At 42.1% G+C, this 24,506-nt stretch overlaps 2 protein-coding genes across 2 annotated transcripts in view; one reads left to right on the top strand and one right to left on the bottom strand.

The window, feature by feature from the left end:
- Positions 1-2,591, top strand: part of LOC123728760 (insulin receptor substrate 2-B) — a 23,643-nt gene extending 21,052 nt beyond the window's left edge. The window contains exon 2 of the mRNA XM_045701564.2: positions 1-2,591. This exon is cut by the window's left edge and continues 1,296 nt beyond it. The gene's annotated coding sequence lies outside the window, so the exon portion shown is untranslated.
- Positions 2,592-16,131: 13,540 nt separating this feature from the next.
- Positions 16,132-24,312, bottom strand: LOC145861787 (collagen alpha-3(IV) chain-like). Its single transcript, XM_082965289.1, has 4 exons — positions 24,115-24,312; positions 20,836-20,950; positions 20,349-20,521; positions 16,132-20,127 (listed from the first exon to the last, which is right to left on the bottom strand). The coding sequence occupies exons 1-4, from the start codon at positions 24,255-24,257 to the stop codon at positions 20,046-20,048; spliced, it is 513 nt and encodes a 170-aa protein (XP_082821415.1). The 5' UTR covers positions 24,258-24,312; the 3' UTR covers positions 16,132-20,045.
- Between the last annotated feature and the right edge of the window lie 194 nt (positions 24,313-24,506).

Here is a 24,506-nt window from a genome sequence, read left to right as displayed (position 1 = left end):
CCAGTGGTTTGCTGGAAATGACTTTAGGGTTAGCGCTGGGGAAGTGTAGCTACAACAAAGGGTTGAAAACGGTGCAATACTTTCTGTCCAATGTTGCTTGTAATCAGTCGCTTTGTTCGCGTCGACACAACAGCTGCCCTTACATGTCACACGTTTTTTTGCACCTTGCCAAAAACAACGCACATTTCCACCATCAACTCACCACACAACGAGACTCATCGGTTTTATATTCTGATAGGAAAGAAGTTAAAAAAACAAAACAAGTGTCAGCACACAACTTGAGAATCGAGGAGTGCTAGAACGACCGTCGTAAAGCTGAAGACCTTCCTCTTTATCATTTTATTTTCCCTTCAGTGTTTTACTTTTATGCAAGTGACAATTTGATGTACTTTTTTTTCACCACTGGTTTAAATACCACAACATTAAGCAGTGCTGTGCTACAAAGCTGTACATGATGTTTGCATTTATAGTACAGCGCATAAGAGCAAAATCCAATGGGTACAGATTAGTGTTAACTACAGATTTAACCTCAGCGGACTGATCTCCGCTGAATGTATTTTGACTAAAGTGTGCCATGGGTTTTTGTATTCCACTTTTTTCATATTTTTTTTTTTTACCTCTATCTCTCCCTTCTGAAAGGCTGGAAGCAGTTAGTCCTAGAGGACTGTTGTGTATTTTGCGGTATAATCTCTGCCAGGCTTTTCTGTAGTTAACCCACTGTAGGGGTGTAGAGGGAGGGAGAGATGGACGGAACAAGGAACGGAGGGAGGAGGAGGTGTGACTGGATATTTTACATTTTGTTTTTGTACTCATCTGATCATTAAACTGCCTCCCTCCTTCTCCTCTTCCTCTCCTTCCCTCTCCAAAATGTTAGTGGAAATAAAAACGAGCTTGAAATTTTGTTTCGAAAAGAGAGAGAACGTGAAAAGCAAAAAAAAAGTGTTTTCAGTAAGAGGGCGATCATGGTGATGATATAATGGTTGGTGTAGAAAAGAGGACAATATGAGAAAGTTGACCCCAAACCCTTTCAACAACCAGTCACATCCCATCTAGCTACCACTCCAGGAATAGGGTGACTTAACCTGTTTTACCCCATTTGGTACAACCAATGTCTTCTATGGTACAGTTATATGGCACAGAACCTACTGTTATGTTATGCAAAAGGAACCGTTACCATACCTACCAAGGCTGGAACTATAGAACTAGAATTATCATCATTCTAATTCTATGGTTGGAACACATTTTAAAGGTTGTACTGTGATTTGTCTGCAAAATTTTAAACTTTTATTTGTTTAAAAAAAAAAAACGTTGGAATTTCAAAGGTTACGATATGCGCTGAAATAAACTTTGTTGCTTTCATATTTCGGGTACGTTTAGTTTGACAATGTTTCATTTCTTTAGGTTTTTCTGCAGCGCTTTTTGGCTTTGAGCTATTAGATTTGACCAATACAAAAGCTTTATTTGGCAAAATACTTTCTGTGATTGAGAAGTCTTACCTAATCAATTCAATCAATCAGAAAGATGAGTATCGATTATCAAGCCTATCGGCATTGTTCAGTTTTTCTTACGATTTAGTTTTAGTGAATGAGGATTCTGTTGTCCTGATCTGATATAGGCCACTACGGCCACGTCCTAAAACTCCATTCTAGACATGTACTGGACTTGCATTCTCAGTAGTGTGCGACAAGCTACTAGTGTGCATACTAAGTTGTATGCTAGTGTGGATGTTTTGAAAAGGGCCATAGTGTTCTGAGTAAAGAATAACAAACCCTTTAGAAAAGAATGGAAAAATGTGGATGATGATACCTACATAATATATTACAGAGGAAGTAAGTGGTACTGCGTAAACATATGCAGTTGTATTTTCTTTGTTTTATCTAGTTTACAGAAAAGAGCAGAATCTCTGTAGTTTTTGTTGGTGTTGTGTTGATACTTTTGGTTGAGACTCTTAAAGACAGACGAGGGTTTAAAATCATTTTTAAACTACAGACAGGAGAAACTTTTTTCCAAAAAGTACGACTTGGAAATTTTGCAGTTTTGTAAAAAAAGAGAAAAAAAAGTCAAAAGAAGTAAAAATCGCTGCCTAATGTTTTGTAACTATTACTATTTTATTTGCTGCTGTGTAGTACGAAATAACAACTGGTTGGTTGATGGCAACCACCACAGTGATGAGGAAGGTGTCATTTTCATTGCTACCTGTGTTTTGTTTCAGAATTGAATGGCTTTGTAATTTAGCTTTACGGAACAGACCGTTCTCTTCATACTGTGGAGGTGTTGATCCTCAGATGTGCATTATATTTTCTCAGCAACGTACGTCTTTAGGGGAAAAAATTCAAATAACAATGATTTTCAAAATAACTGTTCTTGGGGGATTCCACCCCCCTCCCCCCCTTTTAAATAGCATACAGTTGTTTTTCTTCATGTTAACAGCTCCTCAAGGCACCTCTTTTCTTCTCTTTATTTCTCATTTACTTTGGGGGGGGGGAGGGGGAGGCTCTATTGAAGGAATGTTGAGCGTTGCATAGTGTTTATATTTATCAGACTTTTTTTTGCTTTCGATAGAGCTATTGCAATAAAAATGTGTTAATGTACATCTGACCGCGTCAACTGTCCCTCATTTTGTATTCGTGTGTGTGTGTGTTTGCACATGTACAGTGCATTCTGAAAGTATTCAGACACCTTGACTTTTTCCACATTTTGTTACGTTACAGCCTTATTCTAAAATGGATAACATTATTTCCCCCCCCCCCCCCTCATCAATCAACACACAATACCCCATAATGATCATGCAAAAACAGGTTTTTAGAAATAAACATATTTACATTAGTATTCAGACCCTTTTGCCATCAGAATTGAAATTTAGCTTTGGTGCATCCTGTTTCTGTTGATCATCTTTGAGATGTTTCTACAACTTGATTAGTCCACCTGTGGTAAATTGAATTGATTTGACATTATTTGGAAAGGCACACACCTGTCTATTTAAGGTCCCACAGTTGACAGTGCATGTCAGAGCAAAAAACAAGCCATGAGGTAGAAGGAATTGTCCGTAGAGCTCTGAGACAGGATTGTGTCAAGGCACAGATCTGGGGAAGGGTACCAAAACATTTCTGCAGCATTGAAGGTCACCAGGAACACATTCTTAAATAGAAGTTTGGAACCACCAAGACTCTTCCTAGAGCTGGCGACCTGGTCAAACTGAGCAATCGGGGGAGAAGGTCACTCTGACAGAGTTCCTCTGTGGAGATGGGAGAACCTTCCAGAAGGACAACCATCTCTGCAGCACTCCACCAATCAGGCCTTTATGGTAGAGTGGGAAGACAGAAGCCACTCCTCAGTAAAAGGCACATGACAGCCCGCATGGAGCTTTCCAAACGGCACCTAAAGGACTCTGACCATGAGAAACAAGTTTCTCTGGTCGGATGAAACCAAAATTCAACTCTGGCCTGAATGCTAAGTGTCACCTCTGGAGGAAACCTGGCACCATCCCTACGGTAAAGCAAGATGCGGGGATGTTTTTCAACGACAGGGACTGGGAGAGATGAACGGAGCATAGTACAGAGAGATCCTTGATGAAAACCTGCTCCAGAGTGCTCAGGACCTCAGACTGGGGCGAAGGTTCACCTTCCAACAGGACAACGACCCTAAGCACACAGCCAAGACAACGCAGGAGTGGCTTCAGGACAAGTCTCAATGTCCTTGAGCGGCCCAGCTAGATCCCGGAGTTGAACCCGATCGAACATCTCATATTGTTTTGGTACCCATTCAACCTGACAGAGCTTGAGAGGATCTGCAGAGAAGAATGGGAGAAACTCCCCAAATACAGGTGTGCCAAGCTTGTAGTGTCATACCCAAGATGACACAAGGCTGTAATCACTGACAAAGGTGCTTCAACAAAGTACTGAGTAAAAGGTCTGAATACTTATGTAAATGTTATATTTCAGTTTGAAATGTTTTATAAAATTCTAAAGATTTCTAAAAAACTGTTTTTGCTTTGTCATTATGGGGTGTTGTGTGTAGATTGATGAGGGGAACAATTTAATCCATTTTAGAATAAGGCTGTAATGTAACAAAATGTGTATGATAGTATTAATGTTCATCTCCCCGAGGGGAAATTGTCTTAGACACACAGAACTGCTGTATACAAATAGTCACTACACACTCAACACGATACATGCATGTTACCCCATCATACACATGTACATGTCAATTATTGACTCTTGATCAAATGCGCTTGGCTTTCGAAAGGTCTATATCCAGAAAGCAACTAACCAAAAAACAGCCCTGATAGTTTGATCACCTTTCTAAAAGTGACATTTAGGTCAAAGTTTGACCTTCTAGTAGTTGTTGGCTCTGGTTACCTTTTGGTCCAAACAGCTTAGTGTTTCTCAGGCTACTCTTTTGAGTACCTCAGGCTGTTCCAGTTAATAGTCCACACTGGTCAAAAGGAAGGCTGACAGCAGTGGGATTCAAACCCACAGCCCCAAGGAGATTACAGCCTTGAACCAGTTCAGTAGACCGCTCGGCCACACAACTTCGTTTATGTTTCTCTCCCACCCCATGTTACCCTATCACTGTCTATAAATATGTTTACAGAAGGGAGTCCTCCTGGGCCTGTATCCACAAAGTGTCTCAGAGTGCTGATCAAGGATCTGTCCATAAAATCCTATTCATTGTGATGTGAAAGTCTAAACTGATCTGAGATCAACACTGCTACTCTGAGATGTGAGTCATGGCCTCTGGTTGCAGTGACAGCTTTGGGCTATAGATAGCTCCTCACTCTGTGTGATCGTGTGGCTGAGCGGTGCTGGATTAAGGCTCCAGTCTCTTTGGGGGCGTGGGTTCGAATCCCACTACTTTTGACCATAGTGGACTACTAAATTGATGGTTCTGGGGTGTTCAGTTCGATTGGGAAACTGGACCAAAAGGGAACCAGAGCCCACAACTGTTAGAAGATCAGACGATAGTAAACAAAGTTGTGTGAGGAAAAATGTTGTCACTCACAGTTGTCATGGTTACTTTATGACCTCGGTGTACTATGAACTGAAATACTGTATTTCTGACAGCTAGAGGGTTGGGAATGGGCTTGGTATTTCCAGATTCCTGAAGGAAACACATTCTAATTGGATACAAACACTTTTCTCTCTCTCTTTCTCGCTCTCACTTTCTCTCTTTCTCAGTCTCTCTCTCTTTCTCTCTCTCTTTCTCTCTCTCACTCCACTATACTGTAGATATATTTCTAGTTCTCTGACTAACCCAGTGTTCGTCCCAAAGTCCACAGGGGGAGAGAGAGAGAGAGGCTCCTGATTGTCAAAACAAGGTAAAGTCCACATAACAGTCACAGGGACAGGACAGCAATCAGCTGAGCTCTGGCTTTGATCAGCCGCCACAGAGAAGTATATAGGCCTTTCCCGTCCGCCTCCCATGCTTAAAGGGGCAATCTGCACCTCAAACAATAACAAAGTGGTCAACCCCCACACTGTTTTGGTAAATAGATGTGGGAAGGGGTTGGAAAAAATGTAGTCACACTCAAATTCATAGACGAAGCACATTCTGAGTCTCTGTAAAGGCTCAAGCAATGACGGTAAGGGTCTAAGTCAGAGATGTGTCTCAGCTCTTCCTGGAAGATGTGCTGATATCTCCCTGTTGAACAACATGCAGGTCAACCTGGGGTCATGGCTGTAGAGGCACATATTCTTCTGGTCACTAAAAAGATGAGCAAAAGTCTGCCTTCTTCAGTCAGGTTTCAACCTGACCACAACCAGACCACAACCTGACTACAACCTGACTACAACCTGACTACAACCTGACCACAACCTGACTACAACCTGACCACAACCTGACCACAACCTGACCACAACCTGACAACAACCTGACCACAACCTGACTACAACCTGAACACAACTTCAGAAAATACACTGGTCTCCATAAGACACAGATGCAGACAACATGAGAGCCAGTCATCCCTCTGAAGTTCTTTACCAAGTCTTATCCTGTCCTCTAGTCAGTTATCTACTTGACCCATAATATCACATCTATTGATCCCTCACAACCTGCCACCACCCAGCCACTGGACAAACACACACACACACACACACACACACACACACACACACACACACACACACACACACACACACACACATACACACATGATTATTCATTGTGATGTGAAAGTCTAAACTGATCCTACATCAACACTGCTACTCTGAGATGTGAGTCATGGCCTCTGGTTGCAGTGACAGCTTTGGGCTATAGATAGCTCCTCACTCTGTGTGATAGTGTGGCTGAGCGGTGCTGGATTAAGGCTCCAGTCTCTTCGGGGGAGTGGGTTCGAATCCCACTGCTGTCAGGGTTACTTTTGACCATAGTGGACTACAAAATGGAACGGTTGAGGGTTCTCAAGTAGCAGATTGGGAAACTGCTATAAACTAACTGGGCCAAAACAGAACCACAGCCCACAACTGTTGGAAGGTCAGACTATAGTAAACAAAGTGTGATACCATGGCCGAGCAGTGTAAGGAAACATTTTGTCATGGTTACTTTATGACCTCGGTGTACTATGAACTGAAATACTGTATTTCTGACAGCTAGAGGGTTGGGAATGGGCTTGGTATTTCCAGATTCCTGAAGGAAACACATTCTAATTGGACACAAACACTGTTATCAGATAGAACATGCTAGTAGTGGGCTTCTGTCTCTCTCGCTCTTTCTGTCTCTTCGTCTCTTTCTCTCTTTGTCTCTCTTTCTCTCTCTCTCTCTCTCTCTCTGTCTCTCTGTCTCTCTCTCTCACTCTCTCTCTGTCTCTCTTTCTCTCTCTCTCTCTCTCTCTCTCTCTCTCTCTCTCTCTCACTCCACTATACTGTAGATATATTTCTAGTTCTCTGACTAACCCAGTGTTAGTCCCAAAGTCCACAGGGGGAGAGAGAGAGGCTCCTGATTGTCAAAACAAGGTAAAGTCCACATAACAGTCACAGGGACAGGACAGCGATCAGCTGAGCTCTGGCTTTGATCAGCCGCCACAGAGAAGTATATAGGCCTTTCCCGTCCGCCTCCCATGCTTAAAGGGGCAATCTGCACCTCAAACAATAACAAAGTGGTCAACCCCCACACTGTTTTGGTAAATAGATGTGGGAAGGGGTTGGAAAAAATGTAGTCACACTCAAATTCATAGACGAAGCACATTCTGAGTCTCTGTAAAGGCTCAAGCAATGACGGTAAGGGTCTAAGTCAGAGATGTGTCTCAGCTCTTCCTGGAAGATGTGCTGATATCTCCCTGTTGAACAACATGCAGGTCAACCTGGGGTCATGGCTGTAGAGGCACATATTCTTCTGGTCACTAAAAAGATGAGCAAAAGTCTGCCTTCTTCAGTCAGGTTTCAACCTGACCACAACCAGACCACAACCTGACAACAACCTGACCACAACCTGACTACAACCTGAACACAACTTCAGAAAATACACTGGTCTCCATAAGACACAGATGCAGACAACATGAGAGCCAGTCATCCCTCTGAAGTTCTTTACCAAGTCTTATCCTGTCCTCTAGTCAGTTATCTACTTGACCCATAATATCACATCTATTGATCCCTCACAACCTGACCACAACCAGACTACAACCTGACCACAACCTGACTACAACCTGACTACAACCTGACCACAACCTGACCACAACCTGACTACAACCTGACTACAACCTGACCACAACCTGACCACAAACTGACCACAACCTGACCACAAACTGACAACAACCTGACTACAACCTGACCACAACCTGACAACAACCTGAACACAACCTGACTACAACCTGACTACAACCTGAACACAACCTGACCACAACCTGACCACAAACTGACCACAACCTGACTACAACCTGACCACAACCTGAACACAACCTGACTACAACCTGACCACAACCTGACAACAACCTGACTACAACCTGACTACAACCTGAACACAACCTGACCACAACCTGACCACAACCTGACTACAACCTGACAACAACCTGAACACAACCTGACTACAACCTGAACACAACCTGACTACAACCTGACTACAACCTGAACACAACCTGACTACAACCTGAACACAACCTGAACACAACCTGACCACAACCTGACAACAACCTGACCACAACCTGACTACAACCTGAACACAACCTGACCACAACCTGACTACAACCTGAACACAACCTGACTACAACCTGACCACAACCTGACTACAACCTGACTACAACCTGACCACAACCTGAACACAACTTCAGAAAATACGCTGGTCTCCATAAGACACAGATGCAGACAACATGAGAGCCAGTCATCCCTCTGAAGTTCTTTACCAGGTCTTATCCTGTCCTCTAGTCAGTTATCTACTTGACCCATAATATCACATCTATTGATCCCTCACAACCTGCCACCACCCAGCCACTGGACACACACACACACACACACACATGCGCGCAAAAACAAACACACATGTAATGTCATGTAATATTTTAAATTGTATATAACTGCCTTAATGTTGCTGGATTCAGGAAGAGTAGCTGCTGCCTTGGCAGGAACTAATGGGGATCCTTAATAAACCCAGGAAGAGTAGCTGCTGCCTTGGCAGGGACTATTGGGGATCCTTAATAAACCCAGGAAGAGTAGCTGCTGCCTTGGCAGGAACTAATGGGGATCCTTAATAAACCCAGGAAGAGTAGCTGCTGCCTTGGCAGGAACTAATGGGGATCCTTAATAAACCCAGGAAGAGTAGCTGCTGCCTTGGCAGGGACTATTGGGGATCCTTAATAAACCCCAGGAAGAGTAGCTGCTGCCTTGGCAGGGACTATTGGGGATCCTTAATAAACCCCAGGAAGAGTAGCTTCTGTCTTTGCCGGAACTAATGGGGATCCTTAATAAATACACACACACACACAGAATGCACAAACACACATTAGAATGGCACTGCAATGGAAAGCAGCAGTCTGATAGGCTCCTGATAAACTCTGCTATTTCAACTTTTTTTCTACATAATGTTTCCGCCATCAAGTTGGAGGACATACTGCTCACCCCGGGCCAGGCCCTGGGGGGGGGGGGGTGCAGCCCTGGTGCCGTTTCTTCCAGGGAAATGTCCTCCGTCACAGGGAGATGAGGCTCCCCTTGCCTTGCTGACAGACTGACCTCCACAGGGGCATTGGAGGTATGGAGATATGACTGTGTGTGTGTGTGTGTGACGTAGGTCAGTCCTGCTGTGTGGGGTTGGTATGGAGGGCATTTCAACACAATCATGTGATTGGTAGAGTTTAATTACTGCTTCTGTTAGCAGCAGGCAGCACAGAAATACACACACATACCTAGCGGGTATCTCTCAGGAGAGGTAATATTTGTGGCGAACTTGAGTTTCAAAACAGCACTGTCCCAAGTCTCAGAGTGTGTGTGTTTCATATGTGGCAGTTCATCAAGAAGAAAGGTTAGGGAATTTACAGACAATGTAGAGAGCTTTCATCTGGTGTATGACACGCACACACCATCATTCCTCCCTTTTATCATTGTGGGTTCATACTGTTTCTCTCAGTTCCATTTGTATGGCTTGGTAAGGTCAGTTCATGGACCTGGAATTTGCCAAACCTCTCCTCATACTTCTCTCCTCTACCATCACTCACTTTCTCCGTGGTCATTTCCCGTCCATGTCTCTGTCGGGACCGTCCGCCAGATCCTTCCACTGTACTTGACTCCCCACCTATGTGACCAGCTGCTTCTGTGTGAGCTAAGTGGTCTGGCTCTGCAACTCACCCTGACCATCTCTTCTTCTTCTCCTTCTTCTCTCTGTGTGTGTCAAATCAAATCAAACTTTGTTTTGTCACATGCACCGAATACAACCTTACCGTGAAATGCTTACTTACAAGCCCTTAACCAACAGCGCAGTTGAAGAAAATATTTACAACAACAAAAAACATCATAAAAAAGTAACACAATAAAATAACAATATTGAGGCTATACACAGGGGGTACTGGTACCGAGTCAATGTGGAGGGGTACAGTTTAGTCGAGGTCATTTGTACATGTAGGTAGAGGTGAAGTGACTATGGACAGATAATAAACAGCAAGTAGCAGCAGCGTACAAAACAAATTGGGGGAGAGGGTCAATGCAATTTTTTGTTCAGCAGTCTTATGGCTTGGGGGTAGAGCTGTTAAGGACACTTTTGGTCCTAGACTTGGCGCTCCAGTACCGCTTGCCATGCGGTAGCAGAGAGAACAGTCTATGAATTGGGTGACTGGAGTCTTTGACAATTCTTTGGGCCTTCCTCTGACACCGCCTGGTGTAGAGGTCCTGGATGGCAGGAAGCTTGGCCCCAGTGATGTACTGGGCCGTACGCACTACCCTCTGAGCAGTGATGTACTGGGCCGTTCGCACTACCCTCTGAGCAGTGATGTACTGGGCCGTACGCACTACCCTCTGAGCAGTGATGTACTGGGCCATTCGCACTACCCTCTGAGCAGTGATGTACTGGGCCGTACTCACTACCCTCTGAGCAGTGATGTACTGAGCCGTACTCACTACCCTCTGAGCAGTGATGTACTGGGCCGTTCGCACTACCCTCTGAGCAGTGATGTACTGGGCCGTACGCACTACCCTCTGAGCAGTGATGTACTGGGCTGTACGCACTACCCTCTGAGCAGTGATGTACTGGGCCATACGCACTACCCTCTGAGCAGTGATGTACTGGGCCGTACTCACTACCCTCTGTAGCGCCTTACAGTCAGATGCCGAGCAGTTCCCATATCAAGCGGTGATGCAACCGGTCAGGATGCTCTCGATGGTGCAGCTGTAGAACTTCTTGAGGATCTGGGGACCCATGCTAAATCTTTTCAGTCCCCTGAGGGGGAAAAGGTGTTGTTGTGCCCTCTTCACGATTGTCTTGGTGTGTTTGGACCATGATAGTTCGTTAGTGATGTGGACACCAATCAGGCCGCTGAGGACTGGAGTTGCCCAGGCCTGGTCTAGGGTATCCGGGCTGATGCTGTTGATGTGAGCCATGACCAACCTTTCAAAGCACTTCATGGCTACCAACGTGAGTGCTATGGGGCGGTAATCATTTAGGCAGGTTTCCTTCGCTTCCTTGGGCGTCCATGTCTCTGTCTTGGGACCGTCTGTCATGTAGGTATTACAGACTTGGCCAGGGAGAGGTTGAAAATGTCAGTGAAGACACTTGCCAGTTGGTCAGCGCATGCTTTGAGTACACATCCTGTTAATCCGTCTGGCCCGTGTCTTTGTGAATGTTGACCTGTTTAAAGGTCTTGCTTACATCGGCTACCGAGAGCGTTATCACACAGTTGTCCAGAACAGCTGGTGCTCTCATGCATGCTTCAGTGTTTCTTGCCTCAAAGCGAGCATATAAGGCATTTAGCTTGTCTGGTAGGCTTGCTTCACTGGGCAGCTCGCGGCTGGGTTTCCCTTTGTAGTCCGTAATAGTTTTCAAGCCCTGCCACATCCGAAGAGCGTCAGAGCTGGTGTAGTAGGATTCAATATTAATCCTGTATTGCCTGTTTGATGGTTCATCTGAGGGTAGAGCGGGATATCTTATAAGCATCCAGATTAGTGTCCCGCTCCTTGAAAGTGTGTGTGTGTGTGTGTGTGTGTGTGTGTGTGTGTGTGTGTGTGTGTGTGTGTGTGTGTGTGTGTGTGTGTGTGTGTGTGTGTGTGTGTGTGTGTGTGTGTGTGTGTGTGTGTGTGTGTGTGTGTGTGTGTGTGTGTGTGTGTGTGTGTTTGTTTGTTTGTTTGAGGACTGGAGTGTGTGTCCAAATGTCACACAAGTGTCCATCAGAGACATGACTCTCTCTGTATTCTCTCTGTAACGCCCACAGGAGGAATCACCAATATGGGATTAATTCACACTGCAACCGTAGACATGTTAATCACAATACTAAACCAGGGCTGTCTCCTAGAACTTCTGGGTACACAAGCAGCTGTCACTCTTAGAAATGACTTCAAGGAGTCTTTCCCCTCCACACACCTTTTACCTCGACCATCACACTGAAAACAGCATGCAGTGTGTGTGTGTGTGTGTGTGTGTGTGTGTGTGTGTGTGTGTGTGTGTGTGTGCGTGCGTGCGTGCGTGCGTGCGTGCGTGCGTGCGTGCGTGCGTGCGTGCGTGCGTGTGAAGGGTGTGTCTCTGAGGCCTTACCAGATCTTTAGTTCATCCACAAACTTAATTCATAGGAAACCATGCAATAAACCCGCCGTAGGAATCAACCTGCTATAGGAATTAACCTGCTGCAGGGATCAACCTGCTATAGAAAACAACCTGCTATAGGAATCAACCTGCTATAGAAAACAACCTACTATAGGAATCAACATGATATAGGAATCAACCTGCTATAGAAACCAACCGACAATAGGAATCATCCTGCTATTGGAATCAACATGCTATAGGAATCAATCTGCTTTAAGAAACAACCTGCAATAGAAAACAACATGCTATAGGAAACAACTGTATATAGAAAATAACCTGCTATAGAAAACAACCTGCTATAGGAATCAACCTGCTATAGAAAACAACCTGCTATAGGAATCAACCTGCTATAGAAAACAACCTGCTATAGGAATCAACCTGATATAGGAATCAACCTGATATAGGAATCAACCTGATATAGGAATCATCCTGCTATAGGAATCACCCTGCTATAGGAATCAACCTGCAATAGGAATCAACCTGATATAGGAATCAACCTGCTATAGGAATCAACCTGCTATAGGAATCAACCTGCTATAGGAATCAACCTGCTATAGGAATCAACCTGCTATAGGAATCAACCTGCAATAGGAATCAACCTGCTATAGGAATCAACCTGCTATAGAAACCATCCTGCTATAGGAATCAACATGCTATAAGAATCATCCTGCTATAGGAATCAACCTGCTATAGCAATCAACCTGCTATAGGAATCATCCTGCTATATAAATCAACCTGCTATAGGAATCAAACTGCTATTGGAATCATCCTGCTATATAAATCAACCTGCTATAGGAATCAAACTGCTATAGGAATCAACCTGCTATTGGAATCATCCTGCTATATAAATCATCCTGCTATAGGAATCAGCATGCTATAGGAACCAAACTGCTATAGGAATCAAACTGCTATAGGAATCAAGCTGCTATAGAAAACAACCTGCCGTAAGAATCATCCTGCTTAAGGAATCAACCTGTTTTAGAAAACATCCTGCTAAAGGAATCATCCTGCTATAGGAAACAACCTGCTACAGGACACAACCTGCTATAGGAATCAACCTGCTTTAGGAATCAACCTGCAATAAGAATCAACCTGCTATAGGAATCATCCTGCTATAGAAAACAACCTGCCGTAGGAATCATTCTGCTTAAGGAATCAACCTGTTTTAGAAAACATCCTGCTATAGGAATCATCCTGCTATAGGAAACAACCTGCTATAGAAAACAACCTGCTATAGGAATCAACCTGCTATTGGAATCATCCTGCTATATAAATCAACCTGCTATAGGAATCAACCTGCTATTGGAATCATCCTGCTATTGGAATCATCCTGCTATATAAATCAACCTGCTATAGGAATCAACCTGCTATTGGAATCATCCTGCTATATAAATCAACCTGCTATAGGAATCATCCTGCTATATAAATCAACCTGCTATAGGAATCAACCTGCTATAGTAATCAAACTGCTATAGGAATCAAACTGCTATAGGAATCAACCTGCTATAGGAATCAACCTGCTATAGGAATCAACATGCCATAGGAATCAACCTGATATAGGAATCAACCTGCTATAGGAATCAACATGCCATAGGAATCAACATGCCATAGGAATCATCCTGCTATAGGAATCGTCCTGCTATAGTATTCCACCTGCTATAGAAAACAACCTGCAATAGGAATACACCTGTTTTTTGACATCTTTGTAAGCCTGCCACACACACACTATACGATACATTTATTAAACATTAGAATGAGTGTGAGTTTTTGTCACAACCCGCCTCGTTGGAAGTGACAAAGAACTCTTATAGGACCAGAGCAGAAATAATAATATAATAATAATCAATAATTTTCTCTATATTTAGCCATCTTACAGATAAAACTTATTTTGTCATAACAAATTATGAATAATTCACCACAGGTTAATGAGGAAGGGTGTGCTTGAAAGGATGCACATAACTCTGCAATGTTGGGTTGTATTAGAGAGAGACTTAAATCATTTTCCACACACAGTCTGTGCCTGTATTTAGTTTTCATGCTAGTGAAGGCCGAGAATCCACTCTCACATAGGTCTGTGGTTGCAAAGGGCATCAGTGTCTTAACTGCGCGATTTGCCAATTTGACATTTTAGTCATTTAGCAGACGCTCTTATCCAGAGCGAACTACATGAGTAATTAAGTGCCTTGCTCAAGGGGACATCGACAGAATTTTCACCTAGTCAGCTTGGGGATTCGAATCAGAGCTCTTTTGGTTACTGGCCCAATGCTCTTAACTGATCTTAATTGCTAACTATCCTATTATCCTAGACTATTAACCTAGCCTATTATTCTTTTAGCATATTATCCTATCCTATTATCCTATCATATTATCCGAGCCTATTATCCTAATAGCCTATTATCCTAATAGCCTATTATCCTAGCCTATTACCCTAGCCTATTATTCTATCCTATTATCCTAGTCTATTATCCTATTAGCCTATTACCCTGGCCTATTATCCTAGTCTATTACCCTAGCCTATTATTCTATCATATTATCCTAGTCTATTATCCTATTAGCCTATTACCCTGGCCTATTATCCTAGCCTATTTCCCTAGCCTATTATTCCATCCTATTATCCTAGTCTATTATCCAATTAGCCTATTACCCTAGCCTATTATTCTATCCTATTATCCTAGTCTATAATCCAATTAGCCTATTACCCTAGCCTATTATTCTATCCTATTATCCTACTCTATTATCCAATTAGCTTATTACCCTAGCCTATTATTCTATCCTATTATCCTAAATATGTACCAATCCACCTGGTGCTTGCCTGAACTGCCCTATGGCTGGGCTATCCCAAGCGTTGTGGAGACACTGCACAATGGTTGTATCAAAACCGTTGTGTCAAATGCATTGTAGGCTACATCAGTTGTACAACTGAGTATGTATGGGGCCACAGAGAGACACGTACTGTCACATCCTTCCAAGCCCAAGTCCTTAAAAAAGGATTAATTCATCATTCTACGCTACTCAATGAGCCTATAATGGGTCTAATATTAGAGTTAAAGACCCATTGTGAGAAACAGACAGGTAGCTTTAACGTGACCTGAGGACAATAGTAATAGGACTAGAGTAAATAACTATATCAGGAATCAAAACAGCTTGCAGTGTGGTTTAATGATCTATTTGTGTTTTATTGGTTTTCTTTAATAAGGGCTATTTAGGTATATGTAAGCTAATTTAGATTAATTCATTAGCTTTTTAAATGTTATTTAGGGACTGACGTTGATCCACTGTTCCCTCCTCCCTTCATCTTGCTCCCTCAAGTGGTGGCTTTGAGACATTACAGTTTCTCCCATAGCAAAGTGGTGGAACCCTCACCGTACAGTATGGTGTGAATTACAACATTGATTTACAGACAGTAATTCTACTCCATTCTATGATATGCAATCATATCTCTAGTGATTGTCTAGCATAGTCAATGTCTCCTTGAAGCTTGGCAGTGCAGGATTAAAGTGTATTGTGTGAGCTGCAGGCATGACGATAAGACAATGCACAGAAGGACATTAGTCAAGGTACTGTTACAGTAGTGGAGGCTCCTCAAAGGAGAAAGGGGAGGACCATCCTCCTTAGTGAATTTAATAAAAATAGAAATAGTGAAACAATACAAAAGTTGAAGGAGAAACAAGCGAGATAGAGAGAGCTAGCTATATTTCATAGCATTTTTTTTCTACTTTCACTTAAAGATGCACTGTGAAGAAATTGCACTGCCATTTCCTTATTGCTTATTGTAATAGAAATAAGGCCATGCTCATAAAAAAAAAAAAAAATCATCCTGCCTAATCTTTATCGGCACTTCCAAGACAGTGTGCACTTCCAAAATAGTGTGCACTTTCAAAATAGTGTGCACTTTCAAGATAGGGGGGAAACATTTGCACACAAAACGATGGACTTTGGGTTTATTTTTCAGTCTTAAAAGTTTATAACAACTTCTGAATAACATAACATGAAATAAACAAAAACAACAATAGATTTTCACACCCCAGAAGTACATTACAATAATAATAAAAAAGTAGCTTGGAAAAACATCACAGGAAGAATCATCCCCCTACAGCTCTCCTCATTGGCCTTAGAATAGAAAAAGAAATAATAGACCAAATTCTATTCAATTCTATTCTTGCAGTACATAACAATACACAATGTACTACCGCCAGTTCATAGTGGGACAATGTAGACCAGAGTAAAGATGTGAATTAATCAGTGGTGTAAAATACTTAATTAAAAATACTTTAAGGTACTACTTATGTCGTTTTTTGGGGTATCTGTAGTTTACTTTACTATTTATATTTTTGACAACTTTTACTTCACTACATTCCTAAAGAAAATCATGTACTTTTTACTCCATACATTTTCCCTATCACCCAAAAGTACTCGTTACATTTCGAATGCTTAGTAGGACAGGAAAATGGTCCAATTCACGCCCTTTCAAGAAAACACCCCTGGTCATCCCTACTGCCTCTGATCTGGTGGACTCACTAAACACACATGCTTAGTTTGTAAATGATGTCTGAGTGTTGGAGTGTAACCCTGGCTAGTCGTAAATAAAATAAAAACAAGAGAATTGTGCCATCTGGTTTACTTAATATAAGGAATTTGAAATGATTTATTTAAAACCAAATACTTTTAGACTTTTACTCAAGTAGTATTTTATTGGGTGACTCTCACTTTTACTTTAGTCATTTTCTATTAAGGTGTGGAGTGGATTTAATGATCAACCTATTATCGCATTCAACGATAGATTACTAGTAAAAATCAAATATAAAAGCTTGAGTGATTAGCATTATCATACACAGTACATCATCATAGGATAGGGTCTTTGATTAGTTGACCGGGAAACACTTTTGTTGTCAGGAGGAGGACAACAGTCAATAGTTTTGTGAAATGGGAAAAAAATTACGACCTTTTGGAGATAAAATAAATGAATGATGAAAAAACCTCAGGCCCGTATCCAAATAAAGTTGGTATAATTATACTTTTTATATATATATATATATATATATATAGAAAATACTGTTTCATTTATTGATGCCATACTTTGTACAATATTTGTGAGCGAGTGAGTGAATTAATGAATCCATAAATCAATGCAATGTGTGAAGCAGAGTGAACAAACAAAAATAACCCAGAAATTCGTAATATAGCTAAATACCTATTTTATGTCTTACATAATATACACATTGAATTACTTACATGAAGAGAAAAAAGGCCAGTAGTTAACGGGCTGGGAGAGATACAGCAGTGTTAGTTAGTAGCACCAAGGAGAAAAAACTTTTAAAAAAGAACGATGGAAAGATTCATTAAAAAAATGTAAGCCTAGAAAATCAGCAGTCTTGCTAAGAAAGCTCATCAGTGCATCTGTTCTCTTTGATGTTCCGAGGTCAAAGTGCCGATTTGGTAACAACAAAACAAAAAATACAAAAAACTAAAAAATAGCACATCTGTCTAAAAACAAAATGATGTACCTCGTCTGTGCCAATAACCAAAAATCCACATATTATTTTGGTAACCTTTCATTTTAATGGGTCCATATCACATATGTAATTACACTGTATCAAATACTGTAGTTAATTGTAATAACTCTAACTTATAGTTACACTGTGATAACAATATGTAACTGGTGGTAAATATTGTTACACACAGGGGTGTAACAACAAATGGTTGTTACCATGCTTGTTATAAATGTTACAGTTTCCGATAGTATCCCAACGCACCATATTTCAGCCTGCACAAACCACGTGATAAGTGTTAGCCAATTAAAAACCGACCACCTCATTGACACAACTCTGCAAAAAAAGATCTTGAGTCTGATACCCAGGTCCAACGGCAAAAACGGGTTCCCAAATGGTTCACATCAACATTGTTTTTTATTTTTTATTTAATGGTGCATTTGACAATTGGTCAATTACTTTAACCATCAATTAAACATTTTTAGACACAAACAGTTATGGTTAAAATTGTGAGATAGTTATTCGTGCTGCCAAATTGTAAGCCTATTAAGCTTGGTTGAATAATGGTATATAAATGCACTTAAAATGGTCATAAGACAAACTCTTATTCCATCATGTAACTTTGCAAGGGTTTCACTGTTGAGGAACATTCTCACTTTTAGATGGGATGCATTGGTGCAATTATACTTTTTTTTGCAGGAATTAAAGCATCATGTCAAAATCTTCCCATTTGTGCAACATGCTCGAAATAATGACCTCGAACGTGCCCACGTGTTGATGCTGACATCATGTAACAGTGTGCAAAAAACAGGGTCGAGAAGGTCATTGTGCAAAATCCAGATATGAATGATTTCCGCGAAAAAAAACAAAGTGTTGTAGGTCAAAAACATCAACACAGGAGAGAGAAAGTACATTTTCCATGCAATTTGTTCTACCTTTTTTGATACATGAATTCTGCTGGACGATTTAACATAGGTAGTTAGCTAGCCTTGTGTTGGCTAGCTAGCTAGCAAATGTTAGATGCCGTTTTTATTGGGCCTACCAACTAGGCTAGCTAGCTAGTTAGTTATCATCTACGGAATAGACTTTCCATGCAATCTGTTGAGATTTTTTGGATTAGCTAGCAGAAGTAATTACATTGTACTTATACATATATTACATGTACTCTGTTGTATACTAGTGTGTTTATTTTCTCACTTGGATGGTGCTTCCAGAAGCGTTACAATGAGGGCCAAGTTGTCAGGGTGGGCAATGTACTATATAAGTACACGTTAATTACAAGTAAGTAACCATCAAGATACACTTCATTTTAACTATCTGAAACCCTGTGTAACATCTAGTAATTATATTGTACTTATGCAGATATTATATGTAGTCTGCGGTGTACTTGTGGTTTTATCCTCCCACATAATGGACAACATACACATTCATTATAAGTAAAATATATATATTATAATTCAGGGTATGACACCCATATGGTAGACCCCAGTGAGGTTGTCCTATACCTGATCTGTTTTTGGAAACTCAACCAAGTTGATACACTTTTGGGGGGCAACTGCTAGCAACAACGAGTGGAGATTTTGAAGCATGCGCCTTCACGGGTAGGTAATTAGAGCCTATTGGGGGTAGGTAATTAGAGCCTACTCACGAAACGTTGTAATCTTGGACCCAGAACATCTGTCCAGAAGAGATTACAACCTTGTGACAGTTGACACTTATTGGTGAATTTAGTGGAGACTTTCCTAACAAGCATGGTAAGCATGGTAACAAGCATGGTAACAAGCATGGTAAGCATGGTAACAAGCATGGTAAGCATGGTAACAAGCATTTGTTGTTACACCTCTGTAATTACAGACTGCAATTATCACCAGTTACATGTTGTTATTACAGTGTGACTATGAGTTATTACAATTAACTACAATATTTGATACAGCGCAATTACACATCTAATTACACTGTAATAAGGACCCCTTAAAATGAAGTGTTACCATTATTGATAACACTTTATATATATATATATATTCTCTGCGAAATAGAGAAAAAATTTAAACAAAATGCACTTTTGTCACACATTCACCATGGCACCTTTTGTGGATTTTGTGTGTTTCTTTTTGACGTACTTGAGGTAAGTAAAAATAATAAAAGATTAAATAAATTCATTTTATCAACGTTTTTTTTTCTTTTCTTGCTGTGTTGCACAGTAGCACCATTTAAGTTGCTGTTTCCGGAAGACAATGCACCATTGGAATTCCACCTTGTTCTCACGGAGACGTCAACATCACCCCCACTCCGCCCGCCTGCCGCCATTGTCGTTGTCGGTCGTCCCCGGCAACGGTTGCCACCACGCTGTTACGTCCTCTTCATACAGACCACACAGCGGCTAATGCGCGTCGATAGGTTACCTGCCTTCAGCGTCTCTGACTGTGGCTTCCTGTTATGGGTCAGGGGTTACAGGTCAGGGGTTGGCATCACTGTATGATCACTGGGATATTTACATCGTATATGAAAATAACCAATCTGTTTAGCTAGCACTTCCAGTTCTAGCTAGAGTGCACTATATAGGGAATAGGGTGCTATTTCAGTTGCAACCTCAGTGTCTTGTACCTAAACATTTCCTGTTTGGAAAATCATTGGTCGATTTATTGATGGTACCTGAACATTTTTGATTGGTCGACAGTGGCCAGCCAGAAGCTGTATGTGTTGCCATAGTAGTTGCAGGTCCCTCGGCCGTGACACTCGATGAAGGGAGAGCTCCGGAACTCCTCGAGACAGGAGCCAGGAGAGGCCAGAGCCTGACCAGAGCCCTCAGCACCTGCACTGGTGTGCTGTTAGAGAGGGAGGTGGAGGGAGAGCGAGAGAGCAAGAGAGAAGAGTGAAATAAAGAGGAATTTGTGTGTGGATATAGTGGGCTTTGAATATGTGTTGTTAACACACTTAAAATGTAAAACTTGATTCATGTGTACTTTGGCAAGGGTTGGTTGGTGTGTGTGTGTGAGTGAGTGAGTGAGTGAGTGAGTGAGTGAGTGAGTGAGTGAGTGAGTGAGTGAGTGAGTGAGTGAGAGAGAGAGTGAGAGAGAGTGAGAGTGTGAGAGAAAGAGAGAGAGTGTGTGTGAGAGAGAGAGTGTGTGTCTGTGTGTACCATCATGAAGGAGTATCCGATCCACAGTGGTTCCCAGTAGTTGGGGCAGGTGGGGATCTGAATGGTTTGACTGTGCACAGCGATCACCATGGCAGGGGCCTCACACACTGCACACCTAATAACATACACACACCGAGGAGTTAAACACACACTTTTCACATCTAGTCTCAGAGATCTTAGAACGCTCACACTGCCTTTACTTTTGAACCAAAGTTTGCCAGACTCTTTTGCCAGACTCTTTTGCCAGTTCACGTCACCTATTTGATGGTCTGAGTCCTCTTTGCATTCACATTGTTATGTTTAGAAAAGGAACCAATATTTATTTTTTTCCTCCACAAGCATTCACTCAATGTACTAGGTAAAAGTACAGGACAAGCCATTCCATCAGAACGTGTTATCGTACAGCGAGATATACCTACTTCACATGGAGGTTGGTGGGACCTTAATTGGGGAGGATGGGCTCATGGTAATGGCTGGAGCGGAATCAGTGGAATCGTTTCCATGTGTTTGATGCCATTCCAACCAGCAAAATACAGTTTTGAACCGATTCAAACCAAAAAAAGGCTGGTTTTATAGTGTTCCTTTCGGTTATTTTTTAAACCTCTGAAATATATATATTTTTTACATTTAGCGTGACATTAAATTACTTCACCATTCAGTGTGGATAGAACAGCTTGCTGTGGAGCGGGTAAGTGATTTAATCTGTATAGGAAAGTTGTTAAGAGGAAATTGTATTTTGCTGCCACAGCATGGTTTCATTATAATGAAACAGGGTGCAAGATGCAACTGAAATTTAGAGGGTGAGGTGCAAGCAAGAGAGGATGGAGGAAGCTTGCCTCGAAGCGCTGGACATCTTGTTATAATATGCATTATCTGAATTAGGACCACAGAATTATACCTACGGAGGAGCGCCTTCTATGGAGGAACTTTGAATGTCTTTGAACTTCTGTGTTGGTTTAACTTTGGACCAGAGCAAATGTTAGCTAGCTATCTAACAAACTTGTGTGTGCAAAGCAGCACTAAAATTAAAAACACATCTTACCTTTTAGTAGTTAATAAATCCAATGTGAAACATGATAACTATAGTATCCTTAACTAGTATTGAAAAAGTAAATCCATTCTCTAATTAAACATCTCTCCCTAATTTCTGAATTACGCTTGTAACGCTGTCAGTAGGCTACAGTAACCTATGCTTTAGACGGGGAGGGGCTACAATAACAAATGCATATGAGGGGGAGGGGCTACAGTAACCTATGCTTTAGAGGGGGAGGGGCTACAGTAACATATGCATCTGAGGGGGAGGGGCTACAGTAACATATGCATCTGAGGGGGAGGGACTACAGTAACATATGCTTCTGAGGAGGAGGGGCTACAGTAACCTATGCTTCAGAGGGGGAGGGGCTACAGTAACCTATGCTTCAGAGGGGGAGGGGCTACAGTAACCTATGCTTCAGAGGGGGAGGGGCTACAGTAACCTATGCTTCAGAAGGGGAGGGGCAGGTAGCATACAAACACCCACTGGCACATCCAGCTGGCAGCCAGACACTGGAATAACTTTCTGAGTGACAGAGTGAGGGCTTTGCATAGGCGCTTTGTTGAGATTTTTGTGGGAATGGAAAAAATGCCTGGAACGTAAAATAACATTATTAACCGGTTCCCATGTTTTTAAAATAACAGTTATGTTCCAGAACAGTATATATAACTTTCGTTTTGGGTTTGGGTTCTGTTGCTCAAATAATTGTGTTATTTTCCGGTTTTCGGTTCTGTTTCCTGAACCGGTTCCAACCCTTGAAAACATTGCATTTAGTTAAAAGATTAGACATAATAATTTTAATCAGAAGATAATATTTACATTTTACATCAATATTACATATAAATATTATTGGTAACAGATTAAATAGCAGAAGAATAACTGCAGATTAAATAATGCTGTTGGCCTAATTGAAAATGGTACACCCAATGTAGGCTACTGCCCCTTTAAGAGCTAGAACGATTTTGTGCCCTATGTTGTTGTCTTCTCACACTATTCAAACCCCACAATCAATAAACAGTTTATGAATCTCTCTCTTAGCCTATAGATCCACATATTGCAAACAAATAATCTGAACTAAAAACTCCACACATATTCTGGAACTCCTGTGCAACCTTGACAATCGCTAATCAATATTTTTTCAGCAAACCCGCACATCATCATCTTCTCTTTTGTGGAACCAATGTGAGGGGTTATGTCGGTAGTCTAGTGTGAGGGGTTATGTCGGTAGTCTAGTGTGAGGGGTTATGTCGGTAGTCTAGTGTGAGGGGTTATGTCGGTAGTCTAGTGTGAGGGGTTATGTCGGGATTCTAGTGTGAGGGGTTATGTCGGTAGTCTAGTGTGAGGGGTTATGTCGGTAGTCTAGTGTGAGGGGTTATGTCGGTAGTCTAGTGTGAGGGGTTATGTCGGTAGTCTAGTGTGAGGGGTTATGTCGGTAGTCTAGTGTGAGGGGTTATGTCGGTAGTCTAGTGTGAGGGGTTATGTCGGTAGTCTAGTGTGAGGGGTTATGTCGGTAGTCTAGTGTGAGGGGTTATGTCGGTAGTCTAGTGTGAGGGGTTATGTCGGTAGTCTAGTGTGAGGGGTTATGTCGGTAGTCTAGTGTGAGGGGTTATGTCGGTAGTCTAGTGTGAGGGGTTATGTCGGTAGTCTAGTGTGAGGGGTTATGTCGGTAGTCTAGTGTGAGGGGTTATGTCGGTAGTCTAGTGTGAGGGGTTATGTCAGTAGTCTAGTGTGAGGGGTTATGTCAGTAGTCTAGTGTGAGGGGTTATGTCGGTAGTCTAGTGTGAGGGGTTATGTCAGTAGTCTAGTGTGAGGGGTTATGTCAGTAGTCTAGTGTGAGGGGTTATGTCAGTAGTCTAGTGTGAGGGGTTCTGTCAGGGGAGACAGTGTTACGGTAGTCTAGTGTGTGGTGCAGGAATAATGACAAGTGAACCTGGGGAGCTTTGTATTCACATTGCCCTAATGAAGTGATCTGATCTCAGACCACCTCTCGAGATTGTCTCAGCTTCAGGGGTTCTTTTGAGGGTCTGAATTCCTTTGGAGTGTTTACCCTGCACTAAAAAAATGCACTGAGTTCACAAAAAATGTCTCAAATGGACCAAGTGTGAAAACACCCTTAGACGTTATCAAATCATAGTCCCCTACTGTATCTTTCCCCTCCCTCCCTCCCTCCCTCCCTCCCTCCCTCCCTCCCTCCCTCCCTCCCTCCCTCCCTCCCTCCCTCCCTCCCTCCCTCCCTCCCTCCCTACCTGCTGATGTAAGGTTTGATGCCTTCTCCTGTGATGGGGGCCATACTCATGGGCATGGGCATGGGTGTAGACAGCCAATAGGAGTAGTCGTTACGGGAGGCGAAGTTACACACGTTGTTGATGTTACAGAACATGAATGGCATGGTGCTGAACCGACGCAGGCAACTACCAGCAGTACCTGACAAATGAGATGAGAGGAGAGAGGGCGTGAGGGGAGGGAAACAGAAGGAAACAGGAAAAAATAAGTGAAGAGAAGATTTGAGGTTAATGCTGTGAGTTGCTTCTCTCACAACAACAACCATCTATGTTCATGCATGTGCATGTCATCGTGTATCTCCAGTCTCCATCCATACCCAGGTCATGTCTGTGTGCCCTCTCATTAGTGTGTGTGT

The sequence above is a fragment of the Salmo salar genome, chromosome 18, assembly GCF_965601325.2.
Source record: "Salmo salar chromosome 18, fSalSal1, whole genome shotgun sequence".
Lineage (NCBI taxonomy): Eukaryota > Metazoa > Chordata > Actinopteri > Salmoniformes > Salmonidae > Salmo > Salmo salar.
This window is presented reverse-complemented; position numbering and strand designations above follow the sequence as displayed.